Raw genomic sequence first — 18266 nt, 5'->3', positions numbered from 1 at the left:
CCCCCAAAGACCAGGTCCCCAGGGGAATGGAAGAGCAGAGAGAGAAATGAGCAGCCTTTATAGCCCTGTCTACCTGTCGGGTGCCCAAGACCCTTTCTCTCAACACTGGTCCCATGCCCTCCATCCCCAGGGCTAGCTGGGGCTGTGGCATGGGGCAGGGGTGGGGGTGGAGGACATACCAAGGGTGACATTCTTGGCAGTGAGGTCATTGCAGGAAGTGTAGTACTGTGTGAGCCAGACGATACCCACGATGGCATAGATGAACTCAATCACCAGGATGGCTGCGAGGAGAGCAGTCCCTGGCTGAAGGATGACCACCCTCTGCCCACTAGGGCAGCCTCAGGAACCGCAGCCCAGCCCCTCCTACTGCAGAAGCCTTTGGCCAAGCAGCAAGAGTGGAAGGCAGGGGTCCCCCCCATGGCCTTCTGCCTCACAGACCCCAAGGCTGTCCCACCACCATTCTGTCCTATTGGCCATCACCTGGTCCCTTGCATTGTCCCCTCAGGTCCCCAATGCCTCCCTGAGAAGGTGACTGGAAAGGTGGATGAGGAAGAGGCACTTCCCTGTTTTTTCAGGATTTCAGAATCATGTGCAGGAACTCTGGAATCAGACATGTCTTAGTTACTTAATCTCTCTAACCTCTGCTTCCTCATGTATAAAATGGGAACGACATCTATGTCATAGGAACATGTGGATTAGATGAGTATTCATTTCATGAAAACTGATGCTTCCCAGCAAAAGGCCTCTGGAACTTGGGGAGAGGGGTGAGGGAGGAGGGCCAGCAACCAGGCAGCTCATGTCTGCACCCCAGTCTGGCCTGTGCATTCAGTCCGTCAGCACACTGATCCCAGGGCCTGGATTCAGGGTAGAGAGGAGATATGGCAGCCTGGCAGGGGGCAGCACAGTGTGGCAGCTAAGAGCCCAGACTCTGGAGGCAGAGAGCATCGGTTCAAATCCCAGCTCTGACACTTCCATAACAACTAGTTGTGTGACCTTGAGAGAGATAATTAGTTTCCTGGGCACCAGTAGCCTCACCTACAAAATGAGGCCAATAACACTCCTTCCTATGAGTTTACACACAGAAGAATAAGAGCTCTGTTCACTAGGGATGCCCAGGAGAAGTGGCTGGGCCCCAGGCAGGGAAGAGAATGCAGGCTGGTCCTCTGGGGAGATGGCTTAGCCCAAAGGGCTTTCCAGGGAGGGGTGGAGCTGCCTGAGAGGGATCACAAAGCAAATGGGCTTTGCAGAGGTGCTCATGGTTTAGAATAGGAGTTGGCAATGTCCGTCTGTAAAGGGCCAGAGAGCAAATGTTTTAGACCTTGGGGTGACTGTGCTCATCTCTGCTACACGGCCACTGAAGCCGCCGAGGGGATACATGCATGAATGAATGTGCTCCAATAAAACTTTATTGGCCCTCAGATCACAGCCTGTCCCAGATCTAGAATGAAAGCCCCAGAACATCTCAGTCCACTGCTGCACACCGTGTAGCTCAGAGTCTAGCTCATAGTATGTGCCTAGGAATCTCAGCTGAAGTAACAAATGAGCACAAGAGAAGGACGCAGGAAGGGGTGGTCTGGAGCAGCCCCCAGCACAAAATGGGCGGCCCTTACCCAGGCGCACGTAGAGCACGTACTGCATGGAGTCGCGGGGCTCTGTGTAGAGGATGCCCCCACGCATACTCAGCCAGATGATGGCCATCTCGGCGATCATGCAGCTTAGCAGGATGCCCAGGTAGCCGCGGCCGTGGTCCACCAGGTTCAGGGAGCAGGCCTCGTGTGGGTTGTAGACCAGCCCGAAGAGCACCACAGACAGGATCACAAACCTGCAGAGGGCCCAGGTGAGCAAGGTCAGAAGCCTATGGACTTTGTACTGCCCGTCAGGCAGGCCATGCCCAACCTGGCTCAGCAGAACAAGAAGGCAGTAGGCATCTACCCCACAAGACTGCCTCTGGGGGACAGGGACACGAGAGCAGGGAACCCCACTGTCAGCATGGGAAGACAGCAATGGTGACTGTACCCAATGCTGGGATCAGGAGCAGCAGTGGCTAGGAGGGGCCTTGGCTCTATGTGGGTATTGCCCTGAGGGACTCCAAGTTTTAGGAACCTCCTCCTGGGAGCAGGACATGGTCAGGACTGGGCCCAGGCAGGGAGGAATGAATGGCCAGAGCGCTTCCTTTCAGACCTTTCTCCCTAAACCCAGGCCTGTTGCCCCAGACAAAACTCACCAGGTGGTGTGCAGAAGGAAGAGGAAGATGGCCGGCAGGACGAGGTCATCACTGCCTACAGACCAGCGCCGCCGGAACACCACGATCCCGGGCATGGCTGGCAGCTCTGGGAGGCTCAGCAGGCCTGGCGCTCACCTCCTGAAAGCAAGCAGAAAATTGTGGAGCTGCCTGGGGAGGAGGCTGTAGCACCCAGGGCCACCACACTCCAAAGCTGCTGGGCCAGTCCCAGGTGTGGCACAGCAGCACAGGCACCCTGAGTACCACCCACAAGTTCTCTCCCATAGCCCAGGGACCTCCAGGCATTGGAAATGCTGCCTATCTCCAGGCAGGAGCTGCCTCTGGGCCTGTCAACACCCAAAGCCAACACCAAGGGCCTCAGCACCAGGGCATAGGCTCCAGCCTGACCCCTAGGTCACTCCTGCCCCATACCCTCACCCTACTGGTACTGCTTAGGGTTATTCCAACAGCAACTGCTCAGCTCCACTAAAGACCAGGCCTCACCCCTTTTTCCTGCTACATAGAATCAATAAGACCCTCAGCCCACAGGCTCCCTATTGCCTTTCCACAAGGAGACCCTGTCCAATGCACAGTCCTTAGCATAGGGCTCCCGAGGCCCAGAACAAGTACCCCTCAGCACAACACAGAGCCCAGCAGGGCAGGAGGAAAGCTGAAGGTCTGGGGGACAGTGGGTAACGGTGTGTGACAGCCATGGCTGGGGATGATAAACACAAGGGCGAGGAATTCTCAGAGTGCCCAGCACACAGTAGGTGCTCAGTAGGTCTTTGCTGAATGAGCTCTTTGGTTCCTTGATCTGCCAGAGCCCTTCGAGCTGCTCTCTGACTTGGTTTTGTATCCATCAGACAGAACTCACAGCCATAGCCACACCTCTGAGTAGGGAAGGACGAGGTGGAGACAGAGGTCAGACAGTATGTCTTGGGACATCTGCCCCTCTCTCCCAGAGTAATAACACACCTCCATATCCACCCTGAGTCCAGCCTCCACTGACACATGCTCAACTCTCAGAAGTAGTTGGATACAAACTAGCCACAAGTAAGCTCAAGAGGGGCCCATGGACCCCTTTAGAGCCCCCAGAAGATGGGTAGCAGCATGGCAGGAGGTTGGTTCAAGAGGAGCTCCAGGGTAGCAAGGCACTGCACTGTGCAGGACCCCTGCTGTGGGGTCTGGGCACCTTCCTGGTGGGCAGCTGCCCCCCCAGGCCGTCAGAGGCTTACATGGCACCCAGTCCAGGGGCAGGCGGCAGGTCCTCCTCTCCCGGGTGATGGCTCTGGGGAAAATGTGTATCCGCGAAAACCGGCATCACTTGGGAAGGATGCAGCCAAGCCTTCCCTAGCCAGTGAGCACAACCCTCAGGGTGGCAGAGGGAGTGTAGGGCTGGGTGGCTGACCCGCATGTCCAGCCCGGCCCATCGGCCTCTCCCAGGTACAGCCACTTCATCCAGCCGCTCCTGGGCTGCTCCAGGGAGCTGGCGGCCTGGTGGGCGGGCTGGCGGGCTCGCCTGCTGGGGTCGTGCCTACTCCTCCCCCCTCAGGAAGTGACATCATCCCACTCTCAAGGAGGAGTCGGAGCGTGATTCTGGGAAGCGGGGAGGATGGAGAGCGAGAGAGCTGCGGTGCTGGGGTGGCCAGGGGTGGGGGTCTGTGGTCTGCAGGGGGCTAGGGCTTCAACAGTGTCTGTGACAAAGTGGCACAGTTTGAGAGAATGGAATGGGGTGGGGTGGGCTGGGGCACGTGGGTGGCAGTAAGGTTGGGGCAGGACAGAGCTGCCAACAGCTGGTGTTCCCACCCCCTCCCCACCTGCAGGTGGCTCACAGAGGGTAAGCTGGAGGAGCGCAGGGTTGGCTTAGGGGGCTGCTGGGAGCCCCCCTCACAGAAGTGGAACACATCCAGAGACAGTGAGCCAGCTGAGCTCTGCACTTTGCTCCAATCAGACTGCCGAGGAGAAGGGGATTCTGGGGTGCCTGCCTGTAGTGGGTAATGGGGAGGGTCCTGGCTACCCAGACTGCCACCTATCCTGTCCCTGCCAGCAGCCCAGGACATCTCGTTCTTAAGCAGACCCTCAGGATGGCACACTGAGACACATTGGGGGCCCTCCTCTTACCACCACCCCCTTCCCCTCAAGAAGTCTAGAAGGGTTTCTGTGCTCTTTTAGCTTACAGACACCCAGCCCGGGAACTTGCACTCTGAGCCTCTGCTCTGCCCTGTCGCACTATCCCAACTCTAGGTGAAGAAAGTGAGCCAGAATGAAGATACTGGAGTGATATGGCTAGGAGCTGCCTCTGCCCTACTCAGGAGATGACCAGCCTGTAGCTAACTGCTATGGTCAGAGTGGGGTCCCACCTAGGTCAGGTAGCAGAGTTCCTGCAGGGTGATCCCACAGGTATCTCACTGGCATGAGACTACTCCCTGTCTGTCCCTCCTCCCCCCACACACATACCACCTACACTGACCTCCTAGGAACAGGGGAGGGAGCCCAGGCTCAAGAGTCAGGCTGCCTGACTTGGAACCAGGACTCCACCACCCCTCACTGTGTGCCTTAACTAGTTGTCCTTGGTTTCCTCATCGGTGAAATACCTATTCTGCCACTTCCTAAACTTCTGGTGATGGTTAGGATCATAGGAGAGAAGGTCCACAGAGCCCTGGCTAAGATGGCAGGGGGAGGGGGATGACGGAGGGATGTGTGTGAGCCCCTGGTAGGTCAGCTGCCCTCTAGCTGGTCACTAACAGGTCATGGTCTGGGATGGGGGTGGCAGGGTCTGTGCTGCATAGTGCTCTGTGCAGATTCATAAATCTCAGAGCTGCTGTTTTTAAGGGCCTGAAAGGCCCCTTTCTCTGGAGACCCCAGCCCATCACAATGGGGGCCTGTTCCCCAGCTGGGGCTGTGATTTCATCGGGAGGAAATGTCTCAGTAGGGGGAGGACAGAGGCTACTTCCTGGCCTGGGGCTGAGCACCTCAGAGTGGCCTCAACAACCTATGTGCAGTAGGATGGAGTAGGGACCCTGACCCTTCTATCCCAGACCCCTGGGCTTCCAGGGCAGGCCATAACCTCTCCGGCAGGAGTCTCAGGAGCACTGCTGGGGGCTCCCCATGTCTCAGGCTGACCTCCTACCCAGGAAGGTATAAATGGGGTACCAGGAACATTCCTCATGTGGATGTAGTGACTTACTTGGCCCTAAAGGGCCTCTTTCTTTCCTGCTCACTTGGCTCAGTTCCTCTGCTGATGATTCAGACCCCTGGGTTGTCTTACCCATTCTGGGAGTTCGACTTTCTAAAACTGCAAACTTTTTTTTAAATATGTTTACCCTCTCTGAATCTGGTTTTCCCTTACCCTTACCTGTCCAGGAGGAAAATATTCAGAATGCACACAGCCTGCCATGGGTGACAGGGAAGCTCTTCAGCCCCTCGTCACACAGCTTCGCTCTCCCTTATCCACACTCCCCCCAGGCTTGCTGTCCTCTTTGGCCTGGGTTCACCTGAGAGTCTTAGGGGTCAGGGCCTTCACATCCCTTGGTGCCCTGCAGCCTCACCCCAAACTACCTCTGTACCACTAAAGAGCAGTGACCCAGGCTACTCAGCAGCAGCCTCTACCATGTCTTAAGGGTGACAAAGTTTCCTTCTCCCTCTTAGCTCCTCTTAGCTCTCCCCTTCCCTTCTGGGGCAAGCCCCTCCCTGCCTGCCTGCCAGTGCCTACTTCACAGCTCAGGGGGACCCCACACACATGATCTGCTCTAGGCTGCAGTTTCCTCATCTGTAAAATGGGATACCACCTCTCATGAGACTGCATGGAGAGCTGATGGGGATGATGTCCCTAAGGGGCTCTGCACAGATCTGAGCACAGCACTTAGGATCACTGCACTGTGCAGTGGCCACTGTATTAACAAGGCAACTAGAGGCTCCTGAAGTCTTCTTGCGATGCAATGCGTATCTGGGTCTGGGAAGACACTGCTAGTGCCGTGACTGGCTGCAGTGAGCAAACATAAGCCTGACTGGGAATCACTGGCCATGGATGGGTTGCTATCATGAAAGGCAATGCCCCAGGCTGGGCCTTGACCCTTGTCCTGAGGTCTCCAGAGGCCCAGCCCTGAAGTAGCTCAGGGAAGAGCCTCTCAGCAGCAGGGTAGAGAGCTGGGATGGGATGAGGGTAGCACAGTGGGTCTGCCTCTGATGAGCCATGAAGAGCTCACCATAGAGGTCACCTTGCCTGCCTGCAGTGGGGTCAGACACCTGAGTGCCCATAAGGCACAGAATGATGTGCTTGGGGGGCCCTGACCAGGGCCACCTTCAGCCCATGAGATCTCCCACTTGGCCAGAGGTGGCCTCAGGTGACCTGAGGTACCCAACCTCAGGGATGGGCTGGAGGTTCAACCTGAAAGAGGGGATGACAACCAGGTTCAGGCCACAAGGATCCACCTGACATTAGCTGAGCCCCTCCCATGTCCCGCATCCTGGGCTAATTTACTTCAGTCTTCAAAGTGTTATGCAGGGTAACAATGTCACTCTCATGCCACAGGGAAGGTACACACTCTAAAAACAGACTGCATCTGAGCCCAGGCTCTGCCATTCACAGTTTGTGTGACCTTGGGAATATTACTTAACCTCTCTGTGCCTCAGTTTCCTCACTTCTAAAAGGGGGTTGAGCAGAGTATCCACCTCAGAGTTGTCACAAAGACTAAAGTCCCACGCATGAAACAGCACCTGTCATGTAGGAAGTGCTCAGCAAATGCTGCTTCTTTCTTCATTAACTATCTAAGAATGAGGGAACTGAGGCACTGAGACTTTGCCCTGATACCTCCCAAGAAGCAGGAAGCGGAGCAGGCAGGAGGCACTGGTCACTCTTCTGCCATGCAGAGCCCACAGACAGCACAGGGATGTCAAAATTAGGAGGGCCTAAGAATAGTCCCAAGGACCCCTTCTACAGGTGAGAAAACCGAGGTTCAGAAAGGACACTTTCCACATTGTTCATTCCAGGTGCTACCCAGACAGCACTCAGAGTCCCTGAGCCAGCCCACTCCCTTCTTCCCTGGTGATCATACTGAGCCAAGACCCTGCTGCTCTTAAAGTTGCATAACCCTCACAGAAGCCAGCAAAATCCATTGAAAGGGAGATAGATCTGTGAGAAGAGGTCAACCATGTTCATGTCCAATGGTCACTGATGACTGGCTGGAGTCTGCACAGGCTGGGTAAACCACAGCTCTTCCACTTCCAGCACTGAACCAAGGACCCCGGCCAACCTCTCTGCTCTGACTAACAAGGATTACACAAAAAGGCAGACAGGGGAAGGGGGCCAATGAATCTGTGTAGGTGACATCAGGGCCAGCCCCGGGGAATGGGAATTAGGAGGTGTTGGGAAGCTAGGATTGGGTTGTTTCTTCCAACATTTGAGCTGCCTGAAATGTCTATTTTACGGAAGAGGTGAGGGACTTGTCCAAAGTCACACAGCCCAGTTTCAGAGCCTAAGTCTTAACCTGCTAAGGCATAGGATTCAGCTAACTGCCAATTTCTGAACTCAGAAGCTGGCCTCTAACCTCCCTACCAAGTGGGTGGCGGGGCCTCAGGGCCCAGAAAGAGCTCTCTGGTCTTTGTCTGGCTCCAGACACAATCATACCACTGCACGGGACAAGTATCAGCCCCAGTCTACAAATGAGGAAAACTGTGCCTAGGAGTGCTACTAGAATGGGCGGGGGGGAACCAAGAGAAAGCGCAACTAGAAACGCTCCATGTCACCACACTCCAGGTTCGACAGGCTATTACCCCACTTTGCAGGTGAATGATTGCCCTCGGTCCCCACAGTGAGGAGGTAGCAGGGCTGGAATTTCAAGCAGCCTCCTGGAGTTTCTGCCTGTCAGCCTGACTCCTTATTCCCAGGCACACACACACACACCAGGACCCACAGGCTCCTAGGTCTCGCTGGGCTGTGTTGCTTTCCCCTTCCCCTTCCTAGGTCTGCAGCCCACCAAGATGGCCAAGGGGCTGGCCTCTGAGAGCACAGACAAGGAGAAGGCAGCGGAGGAGGCAACAGAGAAAGCCGCGTGGGCCGGGGTCCACGTGTGCTACCAGACTGTGCCCGGGTGCGTGCAACCCAAGCTAGGGACCTGAAAGCTGTTGCTTTTTCACACATCAGCTGTGCAAGAGCAGAAGGCAGAGCCAAGCCTACCCAGGGCCAGGGTAGGGTTTCAGTATGAAAAGGTCCTCACATGCCCAGCCCTGGGGCAAGCGTGGGAGCCGCTGCCCTCTGTTCCCCTCCTGTCTGCCACCCAGGATCAGAGACTAACAGACACTTCCCCCTGCCCCCACTGGGATGATCTTGAAGGCTGCACTTCCTCTATCCCTCACCACTTAGAGGTCCTCACCAAAACCCTGCTGGTGGATCTGGCTGTTTGTATGTCAAAGATGGGAAAACTGAGGCTTGGAGAAGTTAATAGCCTAGTGAGCAAGTGGCAGAGTTAGGCACTGAAGCCAGATCTCTGCAGCATCAACTGACTTGCAGACGGAGACCCCGCCCTAAAAGAGCCACCTGAGGGCCATATACAGAGTTCTAGGAAGAAGACAAAGGAATGGAAGCAGCCCCACTGCTTAGGTGATACCTATGCCACCAGAAAGTTACAGCAATTATTAGGTCACATATTTAATAAAACTCCATTTTATTTACTGCATGCTAGATAAGGTAGCAAGCAGTTCACAAGAATTTCCTCCTTTGATAATTTTAACATCCCTGTGAAGTGATTTTTTTTTTTTTTTAGTGGTACTGCAGCTTGAACTCAGGGCCTTAAGTTTGCGAGGCAGACACTCTACCATTTGAGTCATGCCCCAGCTCTTTTCTGCTTTAGTTATTCTTCAGACGGTCTCAAGCTCTGAGATCCTCCTGCCTGTGCCATCCCCACGGCTGGGATAGCCATCACTCCTAGCTTGCTGGTTGAGATGGAATCTTGGTAACTTCCTGCCAGGGCTGGGCTTGAACCTCAATCCTCCCAATAACTAGGATTATAGGCATGAGCTGCCACGGCCAGCCTAAAGTGCTATTCTAGTCCCCATTTTTTGGATAAGGAAACTAAAGCCCAGGGAGGTTAAGTGACTTGCAAAAAGTCACTTAGGGAGCAGGAGAGCCGGGCATGAGGCTCTAGAGCTTGAGCTTGGCCCCTCCCGATGAGCCCTCACCAGGCTCCATTTATCACCAGTCTCCAGCTTCTTGTTCTCACGCTAATTATTTTCCACTCCTCTACAATGAGCAGAATTTGCCATCTGCCACTGGCCCTGCCACTGACACCAGCCAACTCCCCAGGAATCAATTGGGGCCTTTCGTTTCCTGCTGGTTGTTCTGGGAGGGCAGCTGGGCCGGCTGCTAGGGAATGAGGAGGGAGGACCCAGGAGAATGGCTGGACCCTCCCCTGGCAACCAGGCTGGACTCTCCTCCCACCCCTGGCCTCCCCCAGCCTCTGAGGAGAGGGGTCAGTTATGCCAGGGCTCATTAACTCCTAGGCTAACTGGTTTCCCAGTCTAGAAGGCTCCCCAAGTACTGGCAAGGCCTGGTTTTGTTTCTGAATTCTTTCTTGAAGACCATCTATTTTTCCTGAAACTAGGCACAGGACCTTGTCCCATGCTCATTCCAGTGCCCTGGACAAAGGTGGCCTGGAGAGGCCCAGACAGGCAGGTTATGCTGGCTGAGGTGGGCAGTGCAGCAGCCTGTATGCACAGCCCAGGCAGCCTTCCTCCTCCCAATGGGTGTGGCTGGGCTGCTCCCTCCTGCCCATCCCAGGGGAAGGGCACAGGCAGGCTCACATCTGGCCTGAGCCCTTCCTGCGTCGCCCCCGTGGTCTCCTCACACCCCTCACTCTCCAGCTCATCTTTGCTGACTCTCCCCAAACTCGCTATCTCTTTCCAGCGTATAGAGTTTGAGGGTGGTGGCTCATGCCTGCCCAGCAGTGGGGCAGTCCCAGGGCAGGTCACTTATATCTGTCTATGACTTGCACTTCTCTGAGCCTCAGTTTCCTCTTGTGAGAAATGGGATGAGGAAGGCACTCACTTTATGGGGAGCCATGAGGAGCAAATGAGGCCCTGCACAGAGAGTGCCGGGCTCTCAGGCAGCTCCCATGCTCAGTTAGCCATCAGCTCTCCCCAAAACACATAGAACCTTTGCCTCACTGCACCAAGCCCCTGATCCTGTGGTGTGGCTGGGGCACTACCTCTTCTCCAAGTCAGCCCTCCCAACAGAAGGGCTGCTCCCATTCCCAGTGGCTCTGTGGACCGCTCGCACACACCTGCGCTCAGCCTTGCCTGACCTGCCTTCTCAGGTAGGGGTGGTGGCATCTTCAAGGAACACTTCCGAGGGCACTGACTCCTTGAATCCATAAGCCAGTGAGATAGGACAGCTCAGACCACAGAGCTCCTGCCCAGGGCCACAAGGCTCTGGAACACTCCAAAGCCTGGGTTCCTGCAGGGATACCTTGTCTGTGTCAGAGTTTCACGGTATAACAATGCAGACCCCCTCCCAGCCCAAACTCAGGATGCCCCTGAAGCCCCCTGCTCTGCCCCTGCCTTTCGGTCTGCTGGGAGCCACTTTGCTAGAAGCTCTCTGTTCCTCAGATGGTCCCCCTGCCAGGCAGTTCATAGCTCCCAGCTGCATCTGGAGGATGCTCGGCTTTCTCCAGAGGAGATTGTCAGTCCCAGCTGCTAGTGACACCTCCAAGAGGAATTAGCTAGCACCTTCCACTTCATTAGAGCCCCTCCTAATGAGGCCATTAATGAGGTGCTAAGTGGGCACACCTAGCACAACTCCTCCCCTCTGTCCATGCACTCTTCCCCACCCTGTATCCCCCTCCCCCAGCACTCAGCATACCGAGCTGGGTCCCACTGCACCTCCTTGGGCTGTGGGCCAGCCTTTGGGTCTGGCCTGCTGGAGTGCATGCTGCTCAAAGGCAGGGGAAGTCACACCAGACTCAAGAGGCTGTATGGGCCTCTGGTGTTCACAGCAGCCACTTCTTGGGTGGCACAGCCATCTAGGGCACAGGCTGGCCACTTGAGCTATTGGGTTTCCGTTCAACCACTCTCTGGGCATCTCAAAAGCAAGCAGGGATCGAGTGACTGTGAAACATGAGCTCTTTCCCAGGGGGGAGGTCTGCAGAGCTCTGGTGTGTAAAAGGAAGGGCCAGTACACCCTGCAAACATGGAGCATAGAGGTGGAGGTGGCATCTGCTATCACAAATGGCACACAGGCTGTGGCCAGTCCTCTCCCCTCTGTAGTTCTATTTCCTTCTGTGCACAGTAGGGGGACCCCAGTGAAGGAAAGTGGTTATGGCAGACAGGCCTCCTGGGCTTGCAGGCCATGTGATTCAGAGCAGTTTTTAGCTCCCCTCACACTGTGTTTGAACTAAACAGCCCCAGGGCTTTAAAATGTCTGAAAGCAATGGTCAGGATGAGCCTGCAGGTACATTCTGGCTTTGACTTTTAGAGAGGACCTTGGGGCTTTGCACAGATGCCTGGGCTCCTGGGACCACTGCACATCTCTCCTCGCCTTGCCCGAGCCAGGAGGGCAAAAAGGGCCACAGGGAAAAAAACACTGATCTTGAGCCACTCCTCACTCTGCTGTCCTCAGATGGCCCATTCCTTCCCACTGGTCAGCAGGATAAACCTGAACCCAAGCACAAATTACACAGGCCTCTAACAAAGGGCAAGGCATGCAAAGCCCTTCTTCCTTCTGGGGAGAGGGCAGGATTCAACCTGATGCTTGGTCCTAGTTCCCCTATTTTCTCAGCTGTCCACAGGGCCCCAACTTCAAAGTGCAAGACCAGGGCTAGCCACTTCCCAGGAGATTATGATGGTGGCAGGGCCTCTCTGAAAGCACAAGACCCTCAGTTCAAACCTCAGTACCACCCGACACAAAAAGCTTTGGAGTATTGACAGCAGGCTCTACCATACAAGGGGTGCTTCAACACCCTCCACTATGTCCAACTCATCTCTGCCAGCTTAGCATCTGGCACTGCTACCATGTACATGTTCCTACTGAGTGCACTTAGCCAGGAATTTCCCCCTCTCCTGCTCCCCTTGCTTCAGGTGTTCCTCCAAATGAGGCCTGCTCCAAGTGCCTATCCCCAGTTGCTCCCAAGCCCTAGCCCTGGCTGGTCAGCCTGTGACAGATCAGGTCAGCCCCTGGCCCACTTTCTGCAGTTTCTGGTGCATCTGTTTCACCTTCTCTGTTACATCTCAGGCTCCCAAAGAAAAAACTTTGGCCTGCACCTGCTTCTCCCCTGGCCTCGAGGATGGGCCCCGATGTTCTAGCAAACTATAGGTTGAGAAAATGAGGGAGTTGAGAAGGAGGGTGCTGGCCTCCAAGATGGGGGCAGTCCCATGGGGCACCTGCAGCCTTCTCCCTGCCCATTCCTGACAGGACCCTTGGCCCCCTTTATTCTGGGTAGGTAAAGGCTGGGTGAAAGCAGGGACCCAGCCTGCTAGACCTCTTACTCAGGGCTGGCCTCACATTCCTTCCTGGAGGACGTGCCCTCAGGAGTTGGGCACCCTGGTCTGGTCATACTTTCGCTTTGGTAAGGCACAACAGGAGGTAGAGCTGGGACCACCCCTCCAACCTGAGTAGCACTCTGCTGCCCCTTAGCAAGGCTGCAGCAGGGCAGTGGCAGGCATTTAGCAGATTTGTTCCAGTCAGCCTGGGGCTAGTGCCCTTGTCCCCTCCACCACGCATAGCAGGAAGAGATAGTCACTGAGCTGACCCTGTCGGCTCAAGGGAGGTCAGCAGAGCTGCGCTAACTCCAGGGGACTAACCTTTCAAGGATGGAGCTGGCAGCAACATGTGCAAAAGACTGGCAGGGAAGGCACCGCGTGCTAACAGGATGCCCACCTGGGGCCAGCAAGCCAGATAAGGTCCTGGAGAGAATAGTGGAGGCCAAGCCTCCTGCCAGGCTGAAAATGGCACCTTGTTTCCTCTGGGGCCCAGGGTGGCAATGTGACGATGCCTGCTTCCTCAGCAGGCACAGTCCTTCCCTTCACATACCAGAAAGGCTCAGGAATGGGGGACGGTGGTGAGGGGGTCAGCCTGCATCACATAGCCCTGCTGCCTTCTCTACCCTTGGTGGCCGCTGGCAGCTATAAATACCACTCTTGTCTCTGGATGTTGCAGGAGGTGACCTAGAATCATGGACTCAGAGGCCTCCTGGGGCCCCTCCCTGCCTGTTTCAGACACAGCCTGTCTGACAGTCCTTGCAGCTGGACAGTCAGCCCTCAACAGGAGCAGGACCTCGGCCAGGAAGGGGAAAACCCCAACCCTGAGGGACATGCTGGGCTCACAAACCGAGTTACCTGCGACTGGTATTCCCACCCTCTTCATGGGCAAGGCGCTAAAATCACTAAAATCACCAGGCCCTGGCCCTAGAGGCCCAGAAGAATCATGGCACCCAAGGCCACCAGCTGCCTCAGACTGCTGTCTGTGTCATCCATCACAGTCCCCAGCCTCGGTCTCTCTCTGGAGCCCTGCTCAGGGAGTGAAAGCTCCAAAGCCACTGCACTCTGAGCCCTCCACACCACATTCTCACTCCCATGGTCCTCTGGGATTCTTAGTTTGAATCTGTTTCATGCTTAGTTGTGCTCTGGTTTCCAAACTTGTCACCACCTTGAGAGCCTCCTTGGGACATACTCTACTTTGCCAGGGGCCATCAGAATGCTTAGTGGTGGTTCAGACAGCCCTCTGCAATTTCAATCTTCTATGTGGCAACTTCTGAGTGATACCTTCCCTCTTTCAAGAGCCCAGACAGGCCCAAGCCTCAAGCCCCAGGCCTAGCAGATCCAGGGGGAGCACAGAACAGAAGGTGTTTTGCAGACCTGGTAGGTGTGAGAACACCAACACTCACAGTGGCAGGGTTTGGTTCCAGGCTCCCTAGGTCGGGGCAGGGGCAGTCTCTGAAAGGAGAGAAGGCAGGAAAGAGCTCCTGGGTAGGGCCCTGGGCAGTGTGAGCACAGATATAAACCAGATTAAATCTCCACATGTAGCCATCCTCTACTCATCCAACAACAGAGGCCCAACTATGTGTCAGGGACCTGGGGGATGGTAATAAAGAAAAGCTGACACGGGGCCAGGCCCCAGAAAGCCTATACTCCAGAAGGAAAGACTCCAAGTTAATCTCCACATACAAGGAAAATTGAATGCTGCATGTTTGGAAGGCATGGTGGGCCCACCGGAGCCTGAAGAAGGAAGCAAGGGTAGTAACCTTGAGAACACAGGGCTGGAGCTGAGTTGGAGCACAGAGATCACAGGAGAGAGCAGCAGGGACAAACATGGAGGATGCCCCTCAACAGGAACCTACTCCTGCAGACACAGAGGGCAGAGCTAAGAGCAGGCCAGTGGAGAGGAGCAGAGACGAGGCCAAGTTGGGAAGCCTGGCAGGGCAGTGTAGGCAGAGTAGTGGCTGCCTCTTGTGGGTCAGGTCCTTGATCCGAGCTTGGGACCACGACTGAAGTAGATATGAGAGTAGATGGATATGGGTGGTCCAGATTGAGATCCAGCAGATAAAAAATTGACACTTGGGGCAAGGGGAGGGAACTGTCAAGGGTGACCCCAGATTTCTGGCCTGTGTGATGGACAGCAGAGAGGGCACTGGATCCTGGAGAGAGGCCTTGAGAACAGAGGCCTGGGGCTACCTGTCCACATCCCCAAGGCAGCATATTTCCCCAAGAGTTCCCGTTCAGCACAGAACTGAGTGAAGTGAGCCTGTGCACAGGTAGGTCAGATGTCCAATCAGCAAGCACCCATTCTGGGGTGGTCACTGGGCTGTGTCTCCACAACTGAGGGTCCTCAAAAACATGCTTCAGATTTAAGGTAGTCCTCCTGAACAGTCAGCAACAGTCAACTCCTTACTCTTTCTGCCACCCAGCTCTGATCATGACAATGACCAACAAAGAGGCTCGACCCGGGTAAAGGAGAATCAGAGCTAATTTAAGCCCCACACAGGAAGGGGAATTTAGAGTGGATCTCTGTCCACCAATCAACTAACTATCCATCTATCCACTCAAGAATCAATCCATCTACTCAGGCATCAACCATCCACTCAACTCCATCCATCCCACCATCCATCCATCCATACATCCACTCAAGCATCCATCCGTCTGTATGTCCATCTATCCATCCATCCACCCATCCATCCACCCAACCATCCATCCAACTATCCACACATCAATCCACTCAAGCATCCATCCATCAGTCCATCTGTCCATCCATCCATTCATCCATTCATCCTCCACCCCCACTCCCATATACTTTTTCCACTCATTACACAATGCCCATCACCTTAGAAAGCATGCTGCTTCTCAAGCTGGGCTGCTGGCTCTGAAGGACCTGCCTCTGCCTGCCCTCACCTTCTCCCATGCTGCCCCTGTTCACTCCTTTCCCAAGCACACCAGCCTCCTCTCTGTCCCCCAACAAGCCAAGTGTGTCCTGCCTCTGCCCTCACTCCTTCTCTTGCCTGGATATCAGCCCACCTCCATCCTATCACCAGATCTAACCTCTGTGTGTCTGGCTCCCTGCTGTCATTCAGTTCCTAGCTCAAATGCTTGGACCTGCCCGCTGTCTCAGGTAGCCCTACTCCCTCCCCATTGTGTGACTGTTTCATTTTCGTCCCAGAACTTAGCACCATCTAATGCTCTCTTGTTACTGTGTGGGTCCCCCCACGGGGGTGCAGCTCTCCAGGGCAGGCCCTTTCCTGTTTTCTTGCATGCTGTATCTCCAGCCCCCAGCAAATGGCCTGGCAGGTGGCAGGAGCTCACCAAATCCTTGCTGCCTGAAGGGGAAGCCATCTCTGAGCACAGCCCCAGGGACAGAGATTGATGTGTAGAAAGAAGTGCAGAGCTGAGCCCAGAGCCCAGGGCTCCTGACTGCCAACCTCAAGCTTTTTTCACTTCACTGGATGCTCAGATCTAAAACCCAACCCTAACCTGTTCCTACAGCAGGGACCACAGGCAGATGGCATGGGTGTGCAGCACCCTGCTGGGGGCCAGGAAGGAAATAAATGCAGTATCTTCATTTTATGGAGGAGGCAACTGGAGCAGAAAGGGGATGCTGAGTGACTTACATAGGTGACACTGTGAGCAGATCTTGTGAACCTGAGGGGCTCCCCAGCAGTGACAAGCCTGGTTCCCCTCTACCTTCTATAGATCTCCATGCCTGTGGTCTCCCTGGGCATCTGAGAAACTATGACAAATGTCCACCTCTGTAAAGCGTCCCTGAGGGAGGGAAGGAGGACCTCTGGGGAAGAGCCCTGAGGAATGTGCCCTCTCCTGGTGACAGGCCTACAGCCTGGGGCTGAGCCTTGACCTCAGCTAAGGATGCTGTGGCCTGATTGTAAGCAAGGAGAACTGAGCCTCAGGGTCGTCTTATAGTAGGTAAGGGGGTCAACCACAGCCTCCAGTTTCTTAGGATTCACTTCTTCCCCATGCATGCTGGGTTTCTATACATATATTCTTCAGCCTCCAGCTCAGGAATATGCCCTGAAAAGTACAGAGGCTGAGCCTGTTGCTGCCTTTCTCACTGGCTTTCTCAGGAAACAGGCCCAGCCTTGTAAGTGCCCTGACTTTTGAAGTCCATCAGAGTCCTTCAGTGACTCCCATGGGATCTGGATGAGGCTCTAAGCCCCATCTTCTCCACACAATGGAGACAGGAACAGCCACTACCTCCCAGCCACTGGGGAATAGAGGAAGACCCTGGGTAAGGAACTTGTTCTCTGCCTCCCTCCCATGACCCTGATCTGCTCTTTGCCAGTTTCCAGGGAATATGAGAACAAGCAGCTGTAAGGAGACTTCTTAGCAGGAAAGCCCTATAATGAGCCTCAGCCACATTCTGTTCACCCTGCACACCCACCTTCTCCTCCTCCCACTTGCACCCCTGAGGAGTCCAGAGTAAGAGAGCAGGTGAACGTTGCCCCAAAACTACCTACCCAGAGGCAGAGGGCTGAAGGAGGGCAGTGTACAGGTGTTAGGCTGAGCCTGAGGGAAGTGGGGGGCAGTTTTAAGTTCCTGTGGCCCATGTGTCCTTCCCCACTGTCTGCACAAGGCCTCCCCAAAGCTCTTCTGGGGCTCTGACAGGACACATGAGATCACATCTGGGAAGTGCTCAGAGAGAAAAGGCCAGAGGGTTAGACATGGGATTAATTATGTATTAGTGTATTTATTTATTAGCACTTCTGTGACTGCAGGGGCAGAGTGGGAAATGCATGGGGCTTGGTGTCACAGAATGTGGGCTGGAATTGCGCCCAGCCCCTTCACAGGTGTGGGCAAGGTGCAGCCTCTTTGAGCCCCAATTCCTGGAAGAGGGGGACAGGCAACATCTGAGTGATGTAGAAATGCAGCACTGATAGGATTTCCTTTCTGTAATGCAGATTGCAAAAGCACCAGCCCACAGGGAGGAGTCAGGGCATGTGCCTGGCATGGAACAGAGTGTCCCAGAGCAGTGCACATGGACGTGGTTCTGAATGATGGCCTGAGGATGGGGCTTTTGCAATGCCTCCCAGGCTGGCTGACCCTGTTTGTGTCCCAAGACCAGCTTCCTGGGCAAGCTCCCCTGCCCCCATCCGTGAAGCAGGGAGACCAGTACTCACCTTCTTCCACATCCGTCCTGCTGTCCTGCTCCCTTGCTTGGAGGAGACCTGGGAGCACCTAGCAGATCTAAAGCCAGTAGCCGCAGGCACCCCTCGCCAGGCCAGGCTACCCTGGACAGGCTACCTCCTTGCACCCAACACATGGCCCAGATCCCCACAGGCACTTGGGAGTGATGAGGCCACCTCTTACAGTGGTGCCCACCTGGGAAGGCTGTCACCAAGCCTGAGTGAATGTGCTCTCAAAGCTGTCCTGTTTACAGAATTCTTTGCCTATGGAGGATGCAGCACAGCCTCTTGGAGATGGCCTGCTTGTTCTCACATGGCTTGTATGGCAGATACTGAGTGGCAGAGAGCCGTGGATTTGCTGAAGGCCACTGTGCAAAGTAGAGTAGAAACTCCAAGATGGTGCTTAGAAACCCCTCCTAACAGGGACAAAG

General features: G+C 55.1%; 1 protein-coding gene across 5 annotated transcripts in view; it reads right to left on the bottom strand.

Annotated features, from left to right (window-relative positions):
- The window catches only part of Dagla (diacylglycerol lipase alpha), a 59900-nt gene that overhangs the window by 22507 nt on the left and 19127 nt on the right, over positions 1–18266 (bottom strand). For 3 of the 5 annotated variants that reach the window (XM_074046945.1, XM_074046969.1, XM_074046964.1), the window contains exons 2-4: positions 2225–2362; positions 1611–1822; positions 180–281 (exon numbers count right to left, since the gene is read on the bottom strand). In XM_074046945.1, coding sequence (XP_073903046.1) covers positions 180–281; positions 1611–1822; positions 2225–2319 — 409 coding nt within the window. In that variant the 5' untranslated portion in view covers positions 2320–2362. Of the gene's footprint in view, positions 1–179; positions 282–480; positions 601–1610; positions 1823–2224; positions 2363–3456; positions 3853–18266 lie in introns of those variants that run through there. The other 2 variants (XM_074046955.1, XM_074046972.1) reach the window with 2 other exon arrangements.

This window comes from Castor canadensis, chromosome 1, assembly GCF_047511655.1.
Source record: "Castor canadensis chromosome 1, mCasCan1.hap1v2, whole genome shotgun sequence".
In the NCBI taxonomy this organism is placed as follows: Eukaryota; Metazoa; Chordata; class Mammalia; order Rodentia; family Castoridae; genus Castor; species Castor canadensis.
Note: the sequence above shows the minus strand (reverse complement) of the source record. Positions and strands in the feature narration are given on the sequence as shown.